Below are 13,594 nucleotides of genomic sequence, written 5' to 3'. Positions count from 1 at the left end.
CGCCTATCTTGGTAGTTTTACCCAAAGTTAAGCATAGTCAAGTTAGAACACTACTAAAAAAATGGCAAAAAAGTCTGCTTATATGCCAAAAGACAAAACTATGAGATTTGAAATGGGACGAGATAAAACGGACATTACCTCAAGAGAGTTAATATAGAAATATCACAATAGCTACATCATTTTTCAATCTTTTCATGAGGAGACAATTAGTCGTTAGTTGGTCAAGAAGTAAATCAAGATTAGTTGCATAAAAGAAATAGCTATTTTCATAAATCAAGGTTAGCTATTCCTCGAGGGAGGGGGCCAATGAAAAGCTATCCCATCAAATCCGGCATAGATCTAATTTTCAGTCTCTAGGATTGGTTTTTGCATTTTTATAATGATGAGTTACAATTAGAATGATCATAATTACTAAACAAGAATGTATGTTTGATTTGTGAATAATCATTTGTCTCTTAATAAAATTAAATTGACTTATCTTAAACTTATAATTATAATTGATAAAGCAATAAGTATAGATTTTAAGTATGACTAATCATAATTTAGTGACTTACAACAAGATATTAAATATATGTCATATTTCAATTTATAGCTTAGATTAGATTGTTATGCTAAATTACCATTTTGCCACTGCAACTTTGCCCCACTTCATACGAGCGCTCGTATCATATTCCCGCGCCTGGCTGAAGGGGGGAAGCATATAACGGTCAACAGAAACCCCCCAGTCGCATTCAATTTGCAAATCTACTCCGACAGATTTCGCCTCGTACGATGATATGATGGAATGGCGAGGCATGCGCTGGTCAAGGCTCTGGCGGGCGACCTCTCTCTTCGCCACCTCGTCCCCGTTCGCCAAGCTCCTGGACGGCTGCGGCCTGTCCAAGTCAGCGCGCCACACGCCGCGTCCACGCTCGGATCATCAAGACCCCGTTCTCCGCCGAGGTTTTTATCCAGAACCGGCTCATCGACGTTTACGCGAGATGCCGGTGCCTCGACGATGCCCGCAGGGTGTTCGATAGAATGCCCGAAGAATACCTTCGTGGAACGCGATCTTAGGCGGGTTGATCAGATCGGGGTCTCTTGATGAAGCGGAAAAGATATTCGAGTCAATGCCGGAACCCGACCAGTGCTCGTGGAATTCGATGCTCTCAGGTTATGCGCAGCATGAAAGGTTCGAAGAAGCCCTGCAATGTTTTGGTAAGATGCATAGGGAGAATTATGTGCTTAATGAGTACTCATTTGGTAGTGTGCTTAGCGCATGTGCCGGGTTAGCAGATATGCATCTGGCCCAACGGATTCAGGCTTTGATATCGAAGTCTGAGTGCTCGGCTGTGTGGGAACGTGGCTTGTGCACAGAGGGCTTTTGATGAAATGAGTTCTCGAAACATAGTTTCTTGGAACAGCTTGATTACGTGTTATGAACAAAATGGTCCAGCCAGTGAAGCTCTTGAGGTTTTTGTGAGCATGATGGATTGTGGGTTTGAAATAGATGAAGTTACTTTGGCCAGTGTGGTCAGCGCCTGCGCTAGCTTGTCAGCACTTAAGGAAGGGATGCAAATTCATGCCTGTGTTGTAAAATGTGACAAATATAGGAATGATGTTGTTTTAGGAAATGCGTTGGTTGATATGTATTCTAAGTGCTCCAGAATTAGTAAAGCCAGAGCAGTTTTTGATAGAATGCCTACCAGGAATATAGTGTCAGCCACCTCCATGGTCAGCGGGAATGCAAAAGCAGCCAGTCTCAAAACTGCAAGAGTAATGTTCACGAGGATGATGGAGAAGAATGTAGTTTCTTGGAATGCCCTCATCGCAGGGTACACCCAGAATGGAGAGAATGAAGAAGCATTTGGTCTATTCCGCCTTTTGAAGAGGGAAGCCATTGAGCCGACGCACTACACATTCGGAAATTTGCTTAATGCGTGTGCAAATCTTGCCGATTTGCAGTTGGGGCAGCAGGCTCACGCTCATGTCTTGAAGCATGGATTCCGCTTCCAATCTGGAGAAGAATCGGATATTTTTGTTGGAAATTCTCTTATAGACATGTACGTTAAATGTGGAGCTGTGGAAGATGGTTTATGGGTGTTTAAGAATATGTTGGAGAGGGACAAGGTATCATGGAATGCCATAATTGTCGGATATGCGCAGAATGGTTACGGAATAGAGGCACTTGAAATATTCAGGAAAATGTTGGTATCTGGTGAGAGACCAGACCGTGTCACTATGATCGGGGTTCTATGTGCATGCAGCCATGCAGGGCTGGTCGAAGAGGGGCGCCATTATTTCAAGCAGATGGTTGAGGAGTATGATCTGGCACCAGCAAAGGACCATTATACCTGCATGGTTGATTTGCTCGGCCGAGCCGGTTGTCTCAGTGAAGCCAAGGACTTAATAGAGACAATGCCCATGCAAGCTGATGCTGTCGTTTGGGGTTCACTGCTCGCAGCCTGCAAAGTTCATAAGGATATAACGCTAGGAAAGTATGTAGCGGAGAAGCTCTTAGAGATCGACCCTTCGAATTCAGGACCTTACGTTCTGCTCTCAAACATGTATGCAGAACGTAAAAAATGGGGTGAAGTTATCAGAATAAGGAAGCTGATGAGGCAACGGGGAGTAGTCAAGCAGCCCGGTTGTAGCTGGATAGAAATTCAGGGTCAAGTTCATGTCTTCATTGTCAAGGACAAGAGGCACACTCAAAAGGGTGATATTTATTCTTTGTTAAGATCTCTCTTAGGACAGATGAAGCGAGATGGGTATGTTGCCATTACGGATGACTACGAGGTCTATGAAGAGCTGAGTGAATCGGACTTTATATCTTACGAAATTGAAATGCCGGCTGATGCTGCTGTTTGTTAGTTCATGGAGAGTCATCATCCTTCAATTTCTCTTCATCGTTCATACCATAGTAACATTTGATAAAATGCGTGTGAGCAGAAAGAGCTCTCTTTTCCCTGTCTAATGCGCACTGTTGTTTGGCTTCATTGGCACTGTTGGGTTGTTGCTGACACGATGCAAACACAAGTCTATTTGGACATAGGAAGCTGCATGAGTACCACGAACTAACCGCCGTGGTCGGTGTTATACAAACTAACCAAGAGGAGATCAAAGGTTCGGAGAGAGCAGACACTTTATTTCCATGGACGGGTCAATAGAAAGCGACGTCTAACTGAAGAAACAGCGGAGCGGAAGAATTCACCAGCTCGAAATAGAAGAAGAATTCACCAGCTACTGAAACCGGCATTTGAGACATGCCGTAAAAGACACTTGCCCCGAGGGCAGGCAATCATCCTCCCCCTTGAGATGTAAAGCTGCAAACCTTGGTGCAAGCTATATGGAGAAGCGTTGTGGGTGTCAGTGCTAGGTAATTTGGACAAATCATCAGAGCCTGTTCTTTTAAATGAATAAGCCAGGGAATTTTGATTTAAGTAAGGAAAGCAAGTGAAAGGACAAGATCGACGCCAGCTCTAGGAATGACCAGCCAGCGAGAATAATGACGATCTCTAAATGAACTCAAATTAGAAGGTTCTGCTTTTTACGTAATTTTCCTTTCACAAACCAACTCATCTTAAATAAATAGGATCGATTGAACTTTGAACCTGCCACAAATAGAGAACCGAACATCAAATGACTGACCAGGTCAGGTTGGTTCTGTTCTCTTTGCTTTTCTTCTCATATGCAAGATACAGAAAATTGAAAATAGAGGCAGTTTCCAACATGTTGCAGACGAAGAAATCATATGCAATATGCCAGAATCTCTTCCTGCTCTCTCAACGTGAGTACCATCGCAGAAGTAGTTCTGTAGTACAAAGAAACTAAAAAAAGAAAAAGAAAGAAACTACAGAAAAATAATAGAATTTTCACTCCTAAGCAAAGACTGGTTTGCTTCTAATTACTAATACATCATCATGGGTCGACATTCCAGAGATAAAGCGAATAGAAAAGTGTTCGACTCAGTTTCTTTTCCACATCGATGCAGAGTTATCTGAAAGTGGTTAGACACAACGCATTAGTATGACAGGCTTGGCAATAACAGCAAAGAATAGGTTTGTAGCAAATTCAATGCAAAGCGTGAGAATGACAATTCTAATTATGCAGACAGAGATATTGTTGCAAAATCACTTACCACTAACGAGAAGTCAAGGAAAGTGCTCATTAAACCCAACAATTGGTGTGGACTGTGAATACCAAGATTGAGCAAAGGCGTAAAAACATGAGAGAGCCTGATTCAATCTTCCTGACATAAGAAATGATCAAATTCAGGATAGGGTATAATCAAAAGATTAGCTGTGTAATGGATTATATAGGGCTCGCAGGGCTCAGAAAAGTAGGATTTCTAGGGGAAGGCTTCATGCAAAGCAAACAGGAAGAGCTTTGGAAGAAATCTGGTAATGTATTTAAGTATATTACCACTTGTGCAAGTAGATAAAAAACAGAAACCCAAAGTTCAGCTCAACAACATATAAATATACAGACAAAATACTAACAGAACAATGACATGGATCATAAAGCTTTCAGGGCACGAGTCTTGCCCCTCACCATGGTCATCAATAGAAGGAAATGCTGAATAATAATTTCCGCCTGTTCTGCTTTCAAAATTAGACACAATGTCATCAATAGATTCCTCCCAAGACTCAGCTGCTTCTATCTGTGGACCAGAAATTACAATAAGCAATTTCTCAGCATACAGAAATTAAGCATAATATCGTTAATACATAAAGTATAGCCAGTCAAAGACCTCTCGACAAAGATCTAAAGCAAGCTGAGCTCCAGTTGCTGCCTCCTCATGGTTATCCTTTACCTCCAGGTTAATCACAAGTACAGTCTTCATAAGAATCTGCTCTCGGTTGTTGAGATCTGCAAAAAATGCATTCAATGTCTTGTTAACATTCCAAGGGCAAGGTGTCGTATTTATTCCATACATAGGTAGAGGTCAGATCACTCCTAAGATCTGGTTAGAACAAAACTGCTCTTTCACTTTGAGAAATATTGATCAGTCAAAGGGTCATATGGAGGGCTGTTTGCCCTGAACTTTGCTACTCCGCAGAAGCAGAATCTACCACCCAGCTTCTGGCTTGTGCTTTTCATTTTCAAGTGAAAATACGTGTGAAAAATTCAAATATCACTTTAAAGCGATCAGGAGAAATACTACAAATATCATCTTTACTAACTCTCAAGTCCAGAATAATAAGAATTTCCAAAGTCACAAATTACCAGCATCCGATTTAATAAAACCATAGCCAAACCATAGCCAAAGCCAAAAAACCATGGCTAAATGTATGCCAAACAAGACTTCAATCTATATACTAGCGATTAAAGATAAGACCAGCTAACAACCTTATATACCCTACTAAGTATCAAAATCAAATTTGCCCTGACAAAAGGGGTAAAGAATGGATGAAGTTGCAGAAAGAGAGAAGGGAACTAATAGTTACAAGAGAAGGAAAGTATTAACATCCCTCCTGTGGCAGTTAGCTCCATTAGAGCAGTCGCCTTCAACAATCTCTAAGAAGCATTACAGGAATCTAAATGTTGCTTTCGCTGACAAAGAACTTTATGCATCAAAATAAGTCCAAATGAATGGATATTACAACAACCAATTACCCCATAAGGGCAATAAACTAAAAAAAAAAGGTTAGATTAATTGTGAACGGAATAGCGGCAGAAACACTGCTAGTGTCAAATGAAGGAAAAGAAAATATTGTTGAGAAGTAACAATCTTTCTATGCGTTTCAAGAAAAACAATTACAGATAACAAATTTCTGTCTAATGAGGTTTCTCCAGATCAAGCAAACAATTCTTCCGTATCATGCATCTGCCCTCACTATATGGCGTAATGGGCATATATATGCAAAGCCGAAACTCAAAAAATAATAAACAATGCGGGAAGTTGGATCATGCAATCATAGACATCAGAATTTCAGAAATGGAACATGAGACATCCAATGACAGAAACTGCAAGGGTAAAGACAAGAACCTTCAAGAACCATATCGAAAACCTTCTCTTCGAATGTGAGCACCACATCGAAGGGGCCATCGGAAGAGTTGTCTTGCCATCTTTGAGGCGCTAATTTCACAGACATATTCCTCTTGAGCATGGGCAAGATCCCATTGCGCTTGTAGCTGAAACTCTTGTAAAGGTCTTGCATTTCTAATTGCCCAAAAAAAGGAAAAAAAAGAGTGTCCTAATTCCACTTTAAAATATAACCAGGCAGCCATCCACCACCCTAATCTTTAACCGAACAACAACGCATCACAACCCAAGCAAGCTCCTTTTTTTAATAGCACAAAAACTGACCAATTTGAACTGAACTTGTATTCTCACAGCCAGACAAACATGCAACTGACAAACTACCCATCAGCCAAAAAAACCCTCAAATCCATCAAATTAAGGTCTTTCTATTGCAAAAATCTCATCTTTCAGGGAAACTTGCTAAAAGATTTTATCAATTCGCGCCATTATCGAATCTGCCGATATTGCCGGATTCAAATCAGACGGTCCTACACAATATAACCCAGAACTCGGAAGGCGAAAGAGCAACGAAGGAGAAGGGCGCGAGTCATTCCACTAGCCAAAAAAAAAAAGGAGCATCGGCAAATCGAAGGAGGGATTATCAAAGACACGAGAGGAGGAGGATACAGATCAGGGTCCTTGCGCCGGAGCTCGTCGAACATGTGCTTGTAGGGGGTGCCGAAGTCGTAGACGTTGGGCTCCCGGAGGGAGGCCCCGGGGAGCTTGACGTGGGACCCGGTGCCGTACGACGAGACGTCGAAGCCTTCCCTCTTGAGCAGCGCGTGGGCCTCCATGCTGCGGTTCTGGTTCGACGAGCACACCATGGCGTACCGCGATCTCATGGCTCCCGCCGCCGCCGCCGCCGCCGCCGCCGCCGCTGTGGATTCGGGTCGGAAGCGGTGCCGCCAGTCGAGCTCCACGGCACAGAGGGAGAGAGAGAGAGAGAGAGAGAGAGAGAGAGAAAACGGAAGGTCTAGATTAGGGCGTAAGCAGGAAGAACAGAGGAGGGATGGAAGAGGAGGAAGAAGGAGTGGCGCTCGCGCTCAGGGATCGGTTCTCAATTTTCGAAACTAGAGACTGGACCGGTCCTGAGCGATTTTGCTGTGAAATTTCACGTCTGTCAAAAATATAATCGCTATATTCTTATCTCACTGTGAACGCTTTCAAAAGGTATAAAATAAAGGGTCAATACCTTCAAAAACTCCAAACTGGTAAAACTTATGATAAATTTATCCCAAACTATTTTTGATCATAAAAACCCAAACCTGGTATACCTTGTAAATTTACTGACTAACTATAAAAAAACCTAAACTCTGCATTTATGATAAATTTACCCCAAATTAATTTATTCGACATAAAAACCCCAAACTGGTAAATTTGTGATTAATATACCATCCGAAAATTAGATTAATACCACAAAATTATAAACTATGACAAACAGAGTGTAAAAATCCCAAATTGATATACGGCCGATTGTCACGTGTTATTTAACTTTATAATTTAACAAGAAAATTTAACTAAACGAATAGAGGGTAAATTTGTTACAAGTGTACCAGGTTTAGGGTAAATTTGTCAAATGTATATTAGTTTTGGGTTTTTTATAGTCAAAAAAATGGTTTGGAGTAAATTTGTCACGGGTGTACCGGTTTAAGATTTTTCAGGGTATTAACCCTAAATAAAATCTCATGTTGCCTAAATAGATTTTAATCAATTAACTTACTATAGTTGAGTGCATAATTTGATCAAATGTGCCTCAATGTTAATTCAGTTAAAGAGGAGGTGTGAGCGTTGTGAGTGAATTCGAAAGGATCGGAAGAAGAGAGTAAGAGGAGACGGGCATAAGGAATTTTAAATTGTTGCATTTACATTTAAAGAATAAAATAAGTAAATAAAAAATAATCGATCTTAGTGATCTAAATTCTTTTTGGAATCGGAAATTGGATCACCCAAATACTGATTCCACTTTTAAGAATCGAGAATCGGATTAGCACTTTAAGAACCAAACCGAACAAGCAATTCTTGATTCGGTCGATCTATCTTGCTCATTCCTAATTCGCATTGTGTTGACTACTATTTTTTTTTATCACATCATTTTCTAATCGCAAAATATATGCACAATTTATTTCTCGAAAAATAAATAATTTGATAAATAACTTTTTGAAAAGTAATTGATTATTTGTAATAATTACTTAACAAAAAAGCATTTTATTGTAAATGATAATTTATATATCACAAAACGAATTATAATGAAAATTTTAAAATCCTTTTTCTCATGATGGCTCGTCCAAGTCTCTGAAGTTGTAGACGACGACAAACGTAACCTTTGGCAAATTATAAAAACGAAGAAAATCCTTCTTTTAAAAAATAATCTTCACCTGAAAAATGGATTTCATCCGGAAAAATCCATAAAATTCATTTATTTAATAAATAATCTCTCGGCGTTCGTGTGTGGTGTGGCGTGGCGGTTACACTCCGGAGTCGGGCCGGCCATGGAGCTTCTTCCGTCCCCTCGCGCTACCGCTCTCGCCGGTTCTTCTCCTCCTCTTCGCCGTCGCCGTCGCCGGCGCCGGCGTCTCCGTTCTCGCTTTCGTTTCCCATTCTCTGCATGCGCATGGGCAATCGCACGGCTTCACGTTTTCACGGCCACGCCGCTGGCTGATCGATCGATTGTTTCTGTGCTTCTGCTCTCCTCGATTTCCGGTATCGTGTCGCACCCCCGTGCTGATGGCGGGGGAACCGCCTGCTTGGTTTGTGTGCGCGTGTCAGGGAATGCGGCGCTTCGAGGGTGGAATCGCGCTCGCGGCCTGCAAAGTCGCGCTGGGTTCCGGTTGGGCGCCGGACTCGGCGGAGCTCGGGGGAGACGCCGTTCGCCGGGGATCGGCGGGCCGGTGCGTTGCTCGAGCGAGGCGGAGAGGCATCCGCGGCTGGCGGCTGCGCGTGTTGTTTACGGCGTGGCACCCGCCATGGGCCACAACCAGGTTGGACCGGATTTTTCTTTTCTGGATTCATCATTCGGTTTGCCGGAAGATTGCTCTTTGAAGAGGATGCTGTTTGTCGAATAATCTGATCGTGTCGTTGTTATGTCGCGTCAGTTCTTGTTCGTATCGGTTCCTGCCTTGAGATTTAGACGAAATGACACGAGGTTCGTCAAGTCAATTCAATTGCCGAGTTCAAGTTTAGATTGTCACTCGTGTGGCTCTGTTATCAGATTCTTGAAAAGGTTTGGTTGATTAGTTCAGTGGTATTGCAGCATTTGGCATTTGGCAATTAATGCGAATCACCACAAATATCAGCAGTAATGTCGAGCCATTGAGAAGCTTGTGATTGGATTCAGATTATAGAATGATAATGGATTGTCGTGGAATGAGATTCACCATGGAACATGTTTTGAGCTGCTCTTCTCCTCTTCTGTGTTTGGTTCAAGAGTTGTGCAAGTTGGCTTTTATTGGCCCCCCGTTCTTGTTTGTAAATTGCACTTCGTGGTTTCATAAATCTTCTAATGATGGGCTGCCTGTACCGATGGCAGGAGTCCCATCCCGAATCCCATTTTAGGGTCCCGGCAATTGTTACAGCTCTTCAGAAGATGGAACTCACTCCAAAGGTATCGCACTCCTCTTACATACAATTCCATCAATCATGCTTTAGTTATTCTTACTAATTATAGATCGCCTCCATTCACACATATAGTGTCCTGCACTACTTAATTGACTTTGACCTGAAACTGTAGAAATGTTGTTTAAGGCTGACTCATAATACAATGAGTCGGAAGTTTAAATTGTGCCTGAAATTACACTAAAAACCTGCCAGGTAGATAATCCAATCTCTGCTTCTTCAGGAACTCAAGGAAAATTATTTTTGATTAATGTGAGGAAATTATTTACTGACGACCCAGCGGATGCTGCCATCAAGCAAAGGCTTTAGTATTTATACAATAGCCTATAAAGCCACTAGGCACTAAATAGTTATAATTTTTCTTACAGGTTCGCGGTGATCAGATTGTTGAACTTCCAACTGTTAAGCCTGCTTCTGTGGATGATCTAGTGCATGTTCACACAAGAGCTTATGTATTGGGTCTTGAGAAGGTACCTTCACTCACCAAGTCACCTCTATTAGTTTTATCTGGCTTTCATTGATGTTCCTGGGAAATTTTGCCTTTCATTGATGTTCCTGAGATGGGGGTTGACAGGAAGGTTCTTTTCCGCCTCTTTTTTAGGGTTCTTTCACCTCTTTAAGGATTTTTGTTGCAGCAAGAGTGCCAATTCTTCATCATGCCCTGCTTTATTCATAATTACAATATCTAGCTACTTGTAACATGGAAAGAGAAAAGTTATGCACGAGGCAGATGATTGATTGTTGAATTGATTGGGGGTATCTGGACATGAGGCCATCGAGTGAATATAAAGAGGAGTTACATTACAAAGTAAAAGGTAAAATAAAATAACAAATTGACAACAAACAAGCAAACTAATGCTCAAATGCATCTGAGTGGGACCATTCACCAGCAAAATTTCAGTTTTATATTGAACTCTTAGCTTCCAAAGACTACCTAAATTGCTAAATTGAGATTCCTAGTTTTGGTACTTATTTTCGCTGGACAACTCAGACAGTTAGTGTAAAATGCATTTGCTGCTTGTATTATTGTGTTTGTCTATGTTCTCAGACCAATTTGTGTAAAATCGCTGAAGACTTTTTGGCTGTACAATTTCTTTGGTAGCATGTCCAAAAGATTGAGGTTTGATGAACTCTTACATTTTATAGGCCATGGACAAGGCTTCAGAAAAGGGCATCATTTATATTGAAGGCTCTGGACCAACATATGCCACTGCCACTGTAAGTTTGGTTAATATGTCAAATCATGAAGAGTTAATATTGTTGGAGGCTCCAGTTTTATTACGTTAGTTCCTGTAGTGGAAGCCACATGTGTTTACATATTTGTTTCTACATCTGCTATGATATGTTCTGGTCATGTAAGGTATTGCTTCGAAGTACATCAAATGTAGACATTCCTATGATGAAAAGGTAGCGAGTGGGTAGAATTTTTTTCCCTTAAAATGCAATTTCTCTTCAAGCTATATTATACTTCTGATTGATTATTATGTATAATCTTCTCCTTCGATAAAGATTTTTCCAGAAAAATTTAAAATGCATATTTGAATGCATAAGCTTCGATGGGCGGTCTTACAGTCTCTTGGAATGTGTTGATGGTATGAAGTATTCCAGCTACCTACAGTTGCAATCTAGAGGAGTCTATCTTAGTGTTTATATAGATTAGATCTTGTCAAACTGATTATATCGATTGTTGAACTGCAAAAATAAGTCAGCCAAAGCACTTCATTGTTTAGGAGCATATTGTGTTAAGAGCACAAGGGCTGCTAACCTGTTTATAGGATAATTTATAAGAAGTATGATGAACAATGACCATGACAATGTCAATATGTTAAGTATGAAGCTGTCCTTAATGAAGAATGCCATGAGAGAGCATTTCTCTTTAATGAGGAAGGAATCTGGAAGTGTCCTGTAGAAGTCCATCCTGCTGCTTTCCTGCTAACTATCCTGGCTTGGCGAGAGTATCTCAGCTTACTTATAATGATAAAATGCACACAACCTAAAGCGATATCTTTAATCCTATGAAGGTATAATCCCATTGCATCTCGTAAAAACGTTAAGATAGATTTCTTCATACCAAGCTTGAAAGTGTCTCATAGCTGCATGGATAAACTCTTTGGATGCTTTCTTAAACTAAAGATGGTTTCAAATGCAGACATTCCAGGAGTCACTTGTCGCAGCTGGAGTTGGAATGGCTTTAGTTGATTCAGTGGTGATGTTCCAATCCAGCACGTTAGTCTCTTTTATGTTTAGATGTCACCACGTTTGCCATCATTGTGATCACTGAAATTACACTTTATTTATGGAAGGAAGAAGTAAATGAATATTCAAACTGAACTCTACATTTCCCAGGTAGACGCATCCAGAATCACCCAAAATCCACCAACAGCTTTTGCTTTGATTCGACCTCCAGGCCACCATGCCATTCCAAAAGGACCAATGGGTTTCTGCGTTTTTGGAAACATAGCTATAGCAGCTCGCTATGCTCAACGTGTTCATGGATTGAAGCGCGTCTTCATTATTGATTTTGATGTTCATCATGGAAATGGGACCAACGATGCTTTCTATGATGATCCAGACATATTTTTTCTTTCGACACACCAAGTAAGATTGCTGTGGATCTTTGTCTAGATTTGAAGTGTCTTGAACTCTTCAATCTTCAGGTTAAAATTGATTAGATGAGGGCAGCTAAGAAAACATTTCTACTTTTTGAGGTTGCAAAGAGAGTTTCCCTTTTTCTCCCAGAGTTCCGTTACCTTATTGAAACTAATTTGATTGGAAGTTCACTTAGAGAGAGTATACTAGACTTTGTGCTCAGCAGTTAGTGAGTTTATTATATTTTTATGCTGATAAATTTTCTGAAGCTTAACTTATCTCGAGGGAATATAAATGTGAGATCATGTACTTTACTCCATGCGGTTATGCAGGATGGAAGCTATCCAGGTACGGGTAAAATCGATGAGATAGGTGTTGCAGATGGTGAAGGCACAACCCTTAATCTGCCACTACCTGGGGGCTCTGGTGACATTGCTATGAGGACTGTGTTTGATGAAATCATTGCACCATGCGCACAAAGGTTCAAGCCAGATATCATTCTCGTCTCAGCCGGGTGAGGGGGCCATTTCCTTTTCATATATCTACCGAGGAGAACTTGAAATTGTGTGCATTTCTTCCTTCAATTTGAGATCCAGCACCTGTCTGACATCGTCTCTGTCTATCTTGTTTCCGAAGGTATGATGCTCATGTGTTGGATCCACTAGCAAGTTTGCAGTTCACTACAGGAACATATTATGCACTGGCCTCCAACATCAAGCAACTTGCGGAAGAACTTTGTGGGGGACGCTGCATTTTCTTTCTGGAAGGAGGATACAACCTCCAATCACTCTCCTACTCCGTAGCGGACTCTTTCCGAGCTTTCCTAGGGGAGCCGAGTCTGGCGTCAAAGTTCGATGACCCTGCGATATTGTACGAGGAACCCTTGGCCAAGGTGAAGCAAGCAATACAGAGAGCGAAGCACTTGCATTCATTGTGAAGATTCCCAAGGATTAGATGAAGTGCCTTCCCATCGCCATCTATCGGCTTTCTGTATGGTTCCTAGAACAGATGTACGGTTAAACCAACTTGGCGGTCCCCCTTTTGTTGTATTGGGACCATACCGTACAGGTCTTTTTTCACTAAAAAGGGAAAATTATACATAAATAGATTAGATACATACGAATGTCACACGTACATGATAAAGTAAATGCGCCGAATTTTAAAATTTCTGAATCAGTTCATGTTCATACATCACAAATTTAAGCGATTTTCACGCCTCGATGGGGTAACTCATTACTGTATCGGAGCGGCCGTGTCCACAATCCATGTCTTGAATGGCTAGATCGCACACAGCCTGTCCCATTTGAATAGGGCTAACAAATCGCTGTCCAATCTGCACTAGATTATCTAATGCACTATGTTTGGATGGAGTAAATGGAAGCAGAC

The 13,594-nt window shown here is 41.2% G+C and overlaps 3 protein-coding genes across 4 annotated transcripts; 2 read left to right on the top strand and 1 right to left on the bottom strand.

The window, feature by feature from the left end:
* Positions 1-784: 784 nt before the first annotated feature.
* LOC120286629 (pentatricopeptide repeat-containing protein At2g13600-like) lies at positions 785-3,589 on the top strand. Its single transcript, XM_039298957.1, is given in 5 exon segments — positions 785-829; positions 831-892; positions 894-1,027; positions 1,030-1,318; positions 1,320-3,589. Coding segments are annotated over 5 exon segments (2,064 nt in total). The 3' UTR covers positions 2,854-3,589.
* Positions 3,590-3,687: 98 nt separating this feature from the next.
* LOC120286630 (RNA polymerase II subunit A C-terminal domain phosphatase SSU72-like) lies at positions 3,688-6,904 on the bottom strand. The gene is given in 7 exon segments (XM_039298958.1): positions 3,688-3,979; positions 4,121-4,231; positions 4,534-4,588; positions 4,591-4,642; positions 4,733-4,851; positions 5,972-6,117; positions 6,635-6,904. Coding segments are annotated over 5 exon segments (579 nt in total). The 5' UTR covers positions 6,850-6,904; the 3' UTR covers positions 3,688-3,979; positions 4,121-4,231; positions 4,534-4,541.
* A 1,539-nt stretch (positions 6,905-8,443) lies between these two features.
* Positions 8,444-13,381, top strand: LOC104421959 (histone deacetylase 14). Of its 2 annotated transcripts, XM_010034144.3 has the most exons (9): positions 8,444-8,536; positions 8,774-8,985; positions 9,534-9,608; positions 9,988-10,089; positions 10,766-10,837; positions 11,769-11,825; positions 11,966-12,217; positions 12,541-12,722; positions 12,845-13,381. In XM_010034144.3, the coding sequence occupies exons 1-9, from the start codon at positions 8,497-8,499 to the stop codon at positions 13,143-13,145; spliced, it is 1,293 nt and encodes a 430-aa protein (XP_010032446.2). In that variant the 5' UTR covers positions 8,444-8,496; the 3' UTR covers positions 13,146-13,381. The 2 variants fall into 2 exon arrangements, with proteins under 2 accessions (XP_010032446.2, XP_039155106.1); XM_039299172.1 differs by having other exon boundaries at positions 8,471-8,985.
* Positions 13,382-13,594: the final 213 nt, after the last annotated feature.

This window comes from Eucalyptus grandis, chromosome 8 (genome assembly GCF_016545825.1).
Source record: "Eucalyptus grandis isolate ANBG69807.140 chromosome 8, ASM1654582v1, whole genome shotgun sequence".
In the NCBI taxonomy this organism is placed as follows: domain Eukaryota; kingdom Viridiplantae; phylum Streptophyta; class Magnoliopsida; order Myrtales; family Myrtaceae; genus Eucalyptus; species Eucalyptus grandis.
The sequence above is the reverse complement of the archived record's forward strand: the minus strand, read 5'-3'. Positions and strand labels throughout refer to the sequence as shown.